The sequence below is a fragment of the Podarcis filfolensis genome (genome assembly GCF_964270895.1).
Source record: "Podarcis filfolensis genome assembly, chromosome: W".
NCBI lineage: Eukaryota > Metazoa > Chordata > Lepidosauria > Squamata > Lacertidae > Podarcis > Podarcis filfolensis.
Window position 1 is genome coordinate 19,476,294 of NC_139619.1, and position 12,606 is coordinate 19,488,899.

A 12,606-nucleotide genomic window follows, 5' to 3' on the forward strand; every position below is an offset into this window, starting at 1 on the left:
GTCACATTCCAAGGCACCGTGCATTTAAGTGTACAGTGGTACCTTGGGTTACATACGCTTCAGGTTACATACGCTTCAGGTTACAGACTCCGCTAACCCAGAAATAGTACCTTGGGTTAAGAACTTTGCTTCAGGATGAGAGCAGAAATTGTGCTCCGGCAGCGCGGCGGCAGCAGGAGGCCCCATTAGCTAAAGTGGTGCTTCAGGTTAAGAACAGTTTCAGGTTAAGAACGGACCTCTGGAACGAATTAAGTACTTAACCCGAGGTATCACTGTATATTTAAAACACCATTTAATATAAAAAAATCCTGAAGCGTTTCTGTTAGGGATTATTGGGGCAGAAATCCCCCCCCCCAAAAAAAAATTAAGTTGTTTATGTATGTGAGGAACTGTCAGCTTCTAACCTGCCTCCTATTATTCTCATTTGTGATTTCCCTATTTGCCTTTGATATATGTTTTCAGAGCAATCTTACAACTTATAAACTTTCTCTGCTGCTCTGCGGTATTTGCTTTGATCCACCCTCATTAGCATGCTCTAGCCGGTAACTGTCCAGTTCTTATCTTACTAGTCTGTTCACTGCGACCTTGAATGTGCTTTTTGTATTCCTATGTGCACAGCATGAGGGATTGGATATGGCAAGAAATTAGAATTCCCTATTACAGCAGTCTTCTATTAGACAGGCTCTCCACCTTTTCAGGTGCCTTTTGAGGTCCCCAGACAAGTCTTTTAAATGATTTTAATTGTCCTTTTAAAATCATTCTCCAGCTCGCGCTGTTTGTATTCATAAAGCACCTTTAAAATTACAGGCTTTTCATCTGTGGTGATGTCGTTCTTTACACACTTCAGCTTAAGAGGAGCATCTGGAATTCGTTTCATAGCACTAATGAGCTGTCTTGTCCTTAACTGGGACTTCAAAGAGAACTTGCTAGTCATTTGAACTGGTGTTCAGCAGAGAGAACGCCTTTTACATGCAAGCACTTTTAGTGTTGGTATTTTTAAGCTGCCTTTCTCATTTCTCTAAACAAACTTCTTTCTATTAAACTTGCTAGGTTTTTATTTAATCCAAATGATTCTGAGCAATGAATATACTTTATTTTATTTTATTTCCTAATGTGCTTGGGAGAAACTCAGCTGGTCAGTCACTTACTTTAAAAGGCTGTTTTCGTCTTCAAGCCTAAGAAATCTTCTTAATTAGTGGAGCTTTGACAGGTCCTGGGTTCTTACCTCTTCTCACTTCCCTACTACATTTGCAGGCGAGATTCTCTTACATGCTTCTCTCACATGTGTTCCCAAGGTAACCTGGCTATCAGTTTGGAGGTCAAGTTTACCTCTGAGTGAACTCGGCTAGCAGCAGAGAAACAGGTTTTCTTTGCTTTGCATTTTGGGCCTTTGAAACAGGCTCTCTTTGCTTTGCATTTTGGGCCTTTGCAACCAAATACTTGATTGTTTCCTCTCTAAATTGGTGATTAAAATAAATGCCTTTTAATTGACTACTTCATTGGAATGGTGGGAGCCCCCCCTCCCTCTGCTCAAGGCCAGGATCCTGAAACTCCACAGGAGCAGGAGGATAGTATCAACCTAGAGCAATGGTTTGGAGAGGGACACAGTTCAGAGACTGATAGTTGGGCCGAACTGGGAGAACAACAAGGGGAAGAGGAACAGGAGGAGAGAGAGCTGGTTGACTCCCCCTCACTGGAACATAGCTGTCAACGTTTCCCTTTTTTAAAGGGAAATTCCCTTATTCTGAATAGGATTCCTCGCAAGAAAAGGGAAAAGTTGACAGCTATGCACTAGAAAGCATGCAGCCTATCAGTCCTAGAGCTAGACAATTGGATAGGGTAGCCTCTCAGAAGGCTCAATGTGTCGGGATCTCCGCTCGGCCAAGCTGATAAAACTCATTTTCCGGTCGAGCCTTTGGAATCGCCCTCCCAACGAATAATTAACGACCTGAGCCTCTGATAAGGCCTCAGGCACATTCCATTCAGCAGAGAATCCAAAATAGCACACGGAACTGATGAGATTTATGGCTACATCGCTATGCTTTATTTCTTACTACGCAGACAGCAAAGAAATATACATCCTCTTCTCTATGAAAAGCAGAGAGCAACTGAAACAAAGGAACAGGAAACCACTAACGTCACATCCCGTCTCCTCTCCCATGAGACTTCCAACAGCCTGGAATGTCTCTGGAATGTAAACAGAGTCCTGTGACTCTATGCAGCTGCTCAGTGGCAAACAGAAACTAACACAATGGTGGAGGGATCATGTGGTTAGGAGGACAGAAATAGCTAGAGGGAAGTGGGAGGAACTAAATTGGAAGCACCTGCATGGTGAGAATGGACGCTGGATTTTGTGCTGTGTTTAATAAACCTTTCTGTTGCTGTAAAAGACTGCTTTTGCTTTGTGCTGTTATCTACAGAGATGGGGGCGGGATAAGCCTTGCCTCGCAGCCTGACATAAGCCCTGATAAGGACACCTATTGATGGGAAAATTTTTCATTGCCTAGCAACTTGTTCAAGGCCATTTACAAGTTTCTTCTAGAATATTCCGACAATCACAATCTTCTCAGAACTGTTGGGAAAAGAGGCACCTTTCTCCACCTATGGTGGGGCTGCCCACAGGGTTTTTGTGGGGATTAAATGAAGAGGGGAAGAACCATGTATGAAACTGTGACCTTCCTGGAGCAAAAATGTGGGCTATAAATGCAAATTAATAACAATACATCTTAAGGTCTTAATAAGTAGACAAATTGTTCTCACACCCACAGCTTCCCCACACATCCCTAGTTAGTTAAAATACTTTTTAACCCTACCACGGCAGCTAACATGAAAATAGAAAACGGTTATGAAACAGCTCAGCAATAAAATCTAGAGGGGGAAAAACAGGACGAATAAGACATTTCAGTGACATTTAGTTCTACTCTGAGTTTCAAGGTTGATCCAAGATGTCGTCCTGGGTTTCCCACATCTTCCCATTTAAACTAATGTGATAATAAATCCAAATTATTTATTGGGTTCCCAGTGTTACTGAACATGGTTACTTGATCCTAGAAGTGGAACAGGGAAGTTCAAAACTCAGCAAGTGTTTCAAGAAGCATAAATAACTGTCCTCCCAGATTGAGTTTTTTACCTCAATGAAGGTAACCTCCGGTTGCGGGCAGGATCTGTTCCAGAGCTCTGGTCGGATCCCGATGTCTCCGCAACCGGAGGGACCACTTCTGTGCATGCGCACGCAGCAAAACACTTCTGGGTTTGCCGCTTTCACAACCCGAAATTTACGTTACCCAAGGGTAACGTGAGCGCAGGTGCCACTGTATTATTATTATTATTATTATTATTATTATTATTATTATTATTATGTTAATGGGGGTGAGGGAAAGGTCTGCAAGGGTCTTTCACTTGTGTTTGCTGAAACGTAAGTGGGAGCCCTGATTGCACAGCGGATCCGACTAGGGTTCAAGCAAATTTGAGCAGGAAACCTTGCAGTGCAGCCTTGCTCAATGCAAGAAGGTCAAGAACTAAGCTGTTGGAGCTGATGCAGGTGGGGATGTCGCTGCTGTGATCCCACCCATGGTTTGAATGTTCATGGGTTCAGCTGAAAGTGTGCACCTGCCTCACGGAGTGTGGCAACCTGGTATACTGGCACTATGTACCACAATCCTGCTTCATGCATTCCGTGTGTGTGTGTGAGAGAGAGAAAGAGAACATGTGAACCTAAGAAAAGCCCTGCTGGATCAGGCCAATGGCCCATCCAGTTCAGCATCCTGTGTTTACAGTGGCCAACCAGATGATCCAAAGGGAACCAGCAAGCAGGATTTGAGCACAAAAGCTCTTCTCCATCCACCTTCTCCAGGCCATGGATAATTTCATAAACGTCTATCATACTGTGTCTTATTCATCTTTCCTCTAAACTAAAAAGTCCCAAATGCTGCAGCCTTTCTTCATAGGGGAATTGCTCCATCCCCTTGATAATTTTGGTTGCCCTTTTCTGAACCTTTTCCAGCTCCACAATATCATTTTGGGGGTGAGGTAATCAATTGTTTCTACAAGGGTCTCCTGCAGATGCCACTATATCAGGAAATCCATTTCATATGTTGTAGGAATCAGGGCTTGAATGTGAAGGCACATACCTTTGGATCTCCCTTCCAGTGGCATAGCGGGGGGGGGGGGCAGAGAGGCGGTGGCCCTGGGCACAAAATTCTGAGAGGCTGTACCCCACAACAGGCTCCCTTGTGTGGCTGAGCTCCTGCTGCCTTCCGGAACCACAGGGAGGCAAGCTGCACCTGGGCAGGGGCCTTCGGGACAGGAGTGGTGTCTCCTTCTCCTTGTGGCCAGCAAAGGGATGTCTGACCATGCCATGCCCCTGGGCTGGCTGAGCTGGGAGGTGGCAAAACCACCAAGCCAAAAAGGCATGCAGCTGCCACCACCACTAGCAGCAGTGCCGGCAGCCATGTGCCTCGTGGGCTCTGCACATGCCCCCACCCCAGTTGCCCAATCCACCAAGGGGGCGCAACATTTGCCCCACCCTGAGCACCGGCAACCCACATTATGGCATTGCTCCCTCCTGTTACATATCAGGCCTGTGTCATGTTCATTATCCAGTTGTTGCCTGCTGAATCCTTGTATTCAACAGGCTCTTAAAGTGGATTTTTTAAAAATCCAGTCTGTGTCTGTTTCGGATTCGAAATCGTTTTCATACATATATTGAAGTGTTTTTTAGATTTTTTTGCTGTTAAATTTCTCTGAGATGTTTCAGAGGAAATGAGTCACAAATGTATTCATGTAATTAATATATTGTGACTAAGGATACTGTGAGCTACGGTAATTATGTCCTGCCTGGAAAAGATGGACTTAGAAAGCTTTTCTGCTTAGTCTGAAGACCACCTCCCTCTAAAATACAAAATCAGCTGATAAACAAGATAAAAGCCCTTGAGGCTGGAGAAGGGGGTGGGGGGAGACACACAAATAACTAAGGACTAAGGTAAAGGACCCCTGGACGGTTAAGTCCAGTCAAAGGTGACTATGGGGTTGCAGCCCTCATCTCGCTTTCAGGCCGAGGGAAACGGCGCTTGTCCACAGACAGCTTTCCGGGTCATGTGGCCAGCAGGACTAAACCACTTCTGGCGCAACGGAACACTGTACAGTGGTACCTCGGGTTACCTATTCTTCAGGTTACAGACTCCGCTAACCCAGAAATAGTCTTCAGGTTAAGAACTTTGCTTCAGGATGAGAACAGAAATCATGCTCCGGCAGCGCGGCAGCAGCAAGAGGCTCCATTAGCTAAAGTGGTGCTTCAGGTTAAGAACAGTTTCAGGTTAAGTACGGACCTCCGGAACGAATTAAGTACTTAACCCGAGGTACCACTGTAACAGAAACCAGAGCGCATGGAAACGCCGTTTATCTTCCGGCCCAAGCGGTACCTATTTATCTACTTGAACTGGAGTGCTTTTGAACTGCTAGGGCAGGAGCTGGGACAGAGCAACGGGAGCTCACTCCATCACAGGGATTCAAACCACCAACCTTCTGATTGACCCTCCTCCATGAAAATAGCTGTTTACTTGGTCGTTTTCCTATGTCGTGAAGGATGAAATTTCAATTCAGTGGAGCAGGGTCAATATATTAACTGGTATGCATGAAATTTCAGATATAGCTATATAATCCCTAGTGTAGTAAGATAAGACCTTTGGAGCAGGCATTTTTTTTAATGAACCACCCTACTAGATAGGCCATTGGCCTGATCCAGCAGTCAGGCTCTTGTGCTTCTCCCTAAACTATAAAGCCCCAAACACTTTTGCTTTTCCTCCCATAGGAGCTTCTTCAAATGCTTGGGTGGTTTTGGTTGTCATCTTCTGCACACTTCGCAGTTCTGTTTGGGATTCATCTGTCTCAGGAAAAAATGGATGAAAGATGAAGAGAGCAGATTAGAGTTACAGGAGGGGGGAAAGGGGAGCAAGGAGGCAAAAGGGAAAGCAGCAAGCAAGCAGAGGGAGGGAGGGAGACAAATGGACCAACGGAGGAAGAGGGATGGAGATGGAGGAGAGCAGACCCAACCCAATGGCCATGGAGGAAGTCACTAGGGGAGCACAAAAGGCAGTGAAAAGCAAACCTTTTGAGTTTCTGGCCCATGGTCTCTCTGGCCTTCAGAAGCGCCAATGCAGCTCCTTACAAAGACTCAAGGGATTGGAGGGGGTGTATGTGCCAATACAGCTCCTTGCCAAGGGCACAAGGGAGTCTAGGTACCCCTATGTTTCCACTGACTTGCAATTACTACTTGTGCTGCCAAGATCATATATGAGACCAGTTCTTTGGACAATATTGTTAGGATATTTCCGTTCCACCTTAAAAGGGAGCAGGATGTTTGTGTCACAGCCTGCGTATTTCCTGTTCACAGGATGTTTATGTCTTCTGTTGCTTTCGTTTTCTGCTGTTTTGCCTGAGCAGTCGGAGCAGACGGTCATGTTTTCTTTGTTCTGACCAACGCCAAATAAACTGTAAATATGCTCTCATGCTTGTGCAACTTTTGCTGTGTGAATTCTGCTGTTAGAGTGTGCACTAAGGCCTGAGGCTTAGTGTCGCTAAATTGCTGGTACTGCGTGACTACGGGAGGTCGATGGATCGTCCGGCACTGAGCTTGGGGCCTCAGATGGACTTTATCTCCCTGGCAGTATCCCAACAAATATATCAGTTAGTATGTGAGCGCCAACTCTTGGGGTTCCTTTTCTTTGTCTCAGCAGAGTTCCTCAGGCAGCCACACTGACTCACACAGACACTGACGGCCTCACCACACTGCATGCCCTGATAAGGACACCTGTTGCTGGGGAGAATTATTGTTGCTAAGCAACTGTTCAAGGCTGTGCTTTGAGGCTCGTTACAAGTTCCTTCTGATATCCATGTTTCAGCTGCTGTGTTTAAAGATGCAGGAGGATGAGACTTGCAGAGGGAGGTCCAGCACCCCACTTGTCACTTTCCCCCCAGGATAACAAGGAACCATTAATGAGCACTCTCTCGGTTCGGTCAGTCAGCCAGCTACAAATCCACCTAACAGTTACTTCGTCTAGCCCACATTTTGTTAACAATTTTAACAATTTCTCTGCAAGAATGTCATGGAGGACAAGCTACACTATGTCCACAGCTTTCCCGATACACCAAGCCTGTAACTCTACCAAAAAAAGAAATGTGATTTGTCTGGCATGACTTGTTTTTGAGACTCCCATGGAGGACCTTAGTAATCACAGCATCCTTTTCTAAGCACTCACAGACAAACTGTTTAATGATCTGTTCTAGATGTCAAGCTGATCGGTTGGTACTAGGTACCTGTCAAATGAGCCTCATCAACTCACAGAATGACCTGCAATGCTCCTGCAAATGATCTCAAGCTGGGGTGTGAGGGTTCAGTTGAACCCTGAAGTACCCTGGACCTAAGATGCTCAGGTCTTTGTAACTTAATACAAGGACCTTGAGCCTGTATCGGTAGGAGACGGGAAGCCAGTGCAGCTGTTCTAAAAATGGCATCCCCAGCCAGAAGTTCCCATCAGCAATCTGGCCACAGCATTCTTACCCCAGCTGGAACTTCCAAACCAGGCCCAAGGGCAGCCCCACATAGAGCTCATTGCAGTAATCCAGCTTTAATGTTACCAACACATGGACTACAGTGGCCAGGCTGTCCCTGCTCAGGAACTGGCCAACCAGTCAAATATGTTAAGTGTTAAATCACTTTTGGAATTGCGGCCCCGGGAGAGGAATGGGGGTGTGTGTTTCCTAACACCTCTCAGGACCCTTAACAAACTACAATCCCCTGGATGTTTTGGAGTAAGCCATGGCTGGTTACAATGGCATGATGACACTTTAAATATATAGTTTAGTTGGGCCACACACACCCAAACCTTCCTGGCCCTGGAAATAAAGTGAGGTTGGAGAGCTCTCAAACACACCACAATCAAAGAGATTTGCAACCAAGCTAAATAGCCCCAGGGTCTCATAGCATAGCATTATTGAGCTGGAAGGGACCCAAGGGTCATCTAGTCCAATCCCCTGCAATGCAGGAATCATAGCTGACAAATAATAGACCCATCATGGAATTGTAGGGTCTGCTAAGAGACTACAATTAAACACTTTTAAATTACATTTTGTTTTAATGGGAAATAATTTCAGCACTTTCTTGATTCACCCATTGAAATGAATGGGACTAAAAAATGGTGGAAAGGTGACTCTAGTCTGTTTTTTATGATAAGTAGGGAGGGGACAAGCTGACAGTCTTCTATCAAATTGCTCAGTAAAAAATAAACCTGTTCCCAATTTGCAGCATTACAGGAAAAGACACAGGGATCATGAATAGCTTATTGAGCAGCTGTCACATAATTTTTAAAAACCTCATTAATGTTGTTTTAAAAATACAGTAACTTCTTATTGTAGTTGCATTTAGTTATTTTGCTTTATTGGGTAGATCTATGTCACTCACCACCACCAAAGTTCTGACTGCAGGCCTTATGACTGGGGTGGAGAGGGAGAGGAGACATCACCATCTGTCCAATGGAGCTGCAGTCCAGTTTCCCGTAAAATGAAAACAAGCTTTTCTATACTTGCCCGTAAGCAATCCATTAGGCCAGCCATCTGCACAAGCAAGATTCAGCTGTTCCGTTTTGAGGCAAGTGGGTTTTACCATCCAACAATAATGTGAGAAATAAATATTATTTAACAGCTCAGACTGTAATGCTTTAAAATTGCAACGGGGCCACGAATTGCAAATGTAAAGGTCTAATCCAGCTCCGTTGACGTCAATGGGAAGCCTTTCCATTAGATTCCACAGAGGGTTGGATATGGCCCCAAAAAAGTATTAGGAAGGGAAAGGGTAGTCAACTACTGTGCTTAGAAAGTATATTATTTAAAATAAAAAATAAAAAACACTTGGGAAGCCTAGCTTAATTCTCATCCCCAATCTATGAAATTTCTATATCTGAAGCTCCCAAAATGTTTCCCATGGGTGTGGGTGTGGGGAAAATTGATACGTTGAATTCAAGGATGAGACTCCGATGGGAATTTAAATACTTTGCTCCCTAAAAGTCCAACCCAAGTCAAAAACAATTTCTTGGGAAGCAACTGAAATGTTACAGTCACAGTTCCAGGTATTAGGCATGCAAAATCTTCCATTCTGACCTATTTCCACTTTGTCCTGGACGGAACCGATTCTTGCTGTGTGTACAAAATGGCCCACATAGAAGGGTGGTTTAGGCATAATACAGTTGGATTCACACATGAATCAACTTTTGATCCGGGAGACCCAACCCCTTTTCCCCTGACTCTAAAGTTTCTATGGGTCAACATCAATGCATCGCCTAAGATGTTTGCAAGCACCACACAGGTACCATTTGCATTACTCACCAATAGTTTAAGGCTACTTATGGACAGTGACCCTTCCATGAAAATGAGGACTGGGGCAAGGGAGAGGGAGTTGCAGGCCAGAGCACAGGGCAGCATGACAGCTGTGCTTTTATCACTGAGCTGCATTTCTAGAAGGCAGGACAAAATGGCGGGCAGCTGAAGTCTTCAAACCAAAAGCAGCCCAATATGAGATTCATGCCTACACACAAAGGGGTTCTCTCTGTGCCAACGTTTCAAAGTCCTAGGTAGGTTCAGAGTATGGAAATTCTGGCACAAGCACCTTCCCAAACGAGTCATGAGAGAAGCAACGGCAGTGAACTCTACCAGAATCTCACTCAAAACAACAAAACAATGCTACGTTCAGGCAGAGGAATCCAACTGTATTAGGAATCCAAAAGGTCACTATAGCCAATGAAATCAACACTTCAAAAAATTCCCCCGAAATCCTGATGTTCAGAGTCAGTCTAACGAAAGATGCATCATCATCAGGACTGAACAAACTGACAATTTACCCCAATAAAACTGATGTGGGTTTTTTTAAATGTGGTTTTTCTACACCCGATTGACAAGCTCAGCAGGTAGGCTGCAAACCTGGTGGTCTATACCTGTCAATAGCTCCAAAGCAGGGTGGGCCTTGAACCAGCTACCCTTAGATTGAAGCCTTCCTTTGGACCCCTGGCCTGCACCAATTCACACCCAAGCAAATTGCAGGAGATGTGCTCAAGAGTTCATGCAATCCACACACACCCAACCAACCTAAAATAAAACTCAGGCTAAAAAATACTGGTTGCAAGCCTCCCCCTTCTTTTTGAAAACCTGGGATCTTTCCCCTCCAACTCACCTACAAGAGTTTTGCAAAACCCTACCAGCCTTTGGCGAGGACGGTCTTTGCATGTTAGCCCTTTACCTCATGTCTCCGTAGGCCCCTGTGTAGCTCTCCATCCACGGAGGGAGCTCCGTCTTGATGCAGTCAGCGGCAGGGGCAAAGGGCATCCTGCCCACCATGCCCCCGGGGTACAAGACATTGGATGGCTGGAGCGTGGCACCCTCTTGTTCCAATGGGCCCTGGCTCCTGGCATAGCCAAAATGGGCGGGGGGGCCACCTTCATAGAGTTGCGCTTCCTCGGTGAAGAAGTGGTGCCGTCTCTGGCCGGGAGGGCCAGCATAGTGGGGCGCCAAGGCAGCAGGCACGTCTCCAGCACGCCGGCACTGCGGCTCCCAAGCAGCACTGCCGGGTGCGTACTCCAAGGGGCTCTCTAGCTTGATGCACCCCCCATGGGAGGCTAGGGCCAGCTGAAAGTTGTAGTAGTCGCGGTTCGGGAAGGTCCCCAACGGCTCCTCCAGCTCCAGAGAGCACTTGTAGAGGCTTGGGTGGCCCGGCATGTCCATGGCCAGCACGCCCTCGCCACCACCAGCGCCTCCCTTCTTGGCTTCCACGATCTTGCAGCCGTCCAGTGTCAGGGGCCGAGGGTGCGCGCCAGCGAACATGCTGTCGCCGTGGGTCGACGCCATTTCGCCGACGCCGGGCGCATCGAGCGCTTCCACCGCCAAGCCCATGGAGGTGGAGACGGCTTTGCGCAGCTCCTTGGCACTCACGCCCAGGTAGTCAGTTTTGTCGGAAGGGGCTTCCTCACCTACTCCGCGAGGCTCGCCTCCTTCTGCTTTTTGCTGAAGACTGCTGTTGCCAGGAATGTCTTTGAAGTCCCCGGGACGACTCTGGAAAGAGAAGCCTCCCAGCAGGGCCAGAGAATACGGAGCGGACGACGAGGGCGAGGACAAGGACGCCTTCCTCCCATCGGGGGACTGCAGCGTTTTGCTCACCTGGGACTGCTCTTCCAGCAGCAGGTAAGAGGGCGAACCCGAGTCTTGCTGGTAGGCGCTGGGCTCTTGCAAGCGGGACCCCGAGGAAGACGACCCTTCCGTCGCGGACGCCGACGCCTGGTGGCTGGGGCCAGCCTCCTCTCGCAAGGATCCGGGGCTCTGAAACACTTCGCGGACATTCTTAAACAGGCTCTGGAAGGCGCTCCGAAAAGCCTTCGCTGGCGGCCGAGGATTGACCCTGCCCAGACTGACGGGCACGTCCATGATTTCTCCTGGATGCTGATGTCGCTGGAGGGCAGGGCGGTGGGGGTCAGCCTGCTGTGCTACTTCTCTTTGGCCCGGGGCAGGTCCTGGAGACTCCTCGACTGGGCGGGGTGTCAGCTGAGAGAACCAGGCTCTTCTACTAGCTTCCGACGGGGACCAGTAGCCGCAGGGCCACCCTTGGGCCGTGGGGCGCACGCGAGGCGCTCCTAAGTTGGAGCAGGTGCAGTGTCAATGGTGTGCGAGAGAAGAGCCCGTCGACCCTGGCCTATCGGATCCGACGTCCCCTGCCTCTGGAAAAGTAGAAGTCAAGGCTCTACTCCGCTGGGGGTGGGGGGTTCTTTTTTGTTTTTTCAACCTTCCCAGCCGGAGCAAAGACGCAGTCGTTGGCAGTTGCTGCTGCTGCTGCTGTTGCAAACTGACGCCTCTTGCAGGGGTGAGCTGAAGTTACAATCGGGAGAGAGAGAGAACGGACGGACTGACGCTTTGGAGGCAAGGCAGACGAACCACCCGAAGAAAATGAACTCGAGCGCGCAGGGAGGGCGGAGACAGAGGCGGACGTTGGCGAACCGGAGGGAGGCTTGTGAGTCAGAAGGCCGGGGAGGAGAGGCTAGACTGGCCGCCCAATCGGCTCAGCGGCCGAGGAGATCCCCTGGATCCGGGGCGGAGAGATCGGCAACAAGTCGCGGTTGGTGGGATATGAACAGGAGAAGTGGCTTCGCTGGGCTGGCCACACCGCGCGCGCTCGCGCTCGGCTCCGCTGCAGAGCCGTAGCTACGGGCGCCGGTAAGCGCCGGAAGCCAGCCGGTTTTTTTTTGCCCTGGGTTGTTGCAAAAATGTGTCCTTTGTTCGTTCCCTGGATAGGCAGAGCCCAATTTCCTATCAAGGAATAGAGTCAGGAGCAACGAGAGTAGGTAAAACCAGGCTTTATTTCTAAAACATTATCTCAAAAGAATTAAATCTATCTTTTCCCCTTTGTCCATGTCAAGTGGACACAACTTTTGTGTCAGAGTCCAGTTCATTAAATTTGCGCTTGCTATTCCAAAAACAAAACGAAAACTTTCATTAGTGAAGTCAAGATTTTGAAGATGTGGCTTCTGTTTTCACCTTGCACCTGTGATTTTCCACTTAACAAAATCTTCTGAG

General features: G+C 47.6%; 1 protein-coding gene across 1 annotated transcript in view; it reads right to left on the reverse strand.

Annotated features, from left to right (window-relative positions):
• The window catches only part of LOC310753827 (androgen receptor-like), a 409,607-nt gene extending 397,612 nt beyond the window's left edge, over window positions 1–11,995 (reverse strand). Inside the window, exon 1 of the mRNA XM_083595177.1 lies at window positions 10,286–11,995. Coding sequence (XP_083451303.1) covers window positions 10,286–11,463 — 1,178 coding nt within the window. The 5' untranslated portion in view covers window positions 11,464–11,995. The remainder of the gene's footprint in view (window positions 1–10,285) is intronic.
• Between the last annotated feature and the right edge of the window lie 611 nt (window positions 11,996–12,606).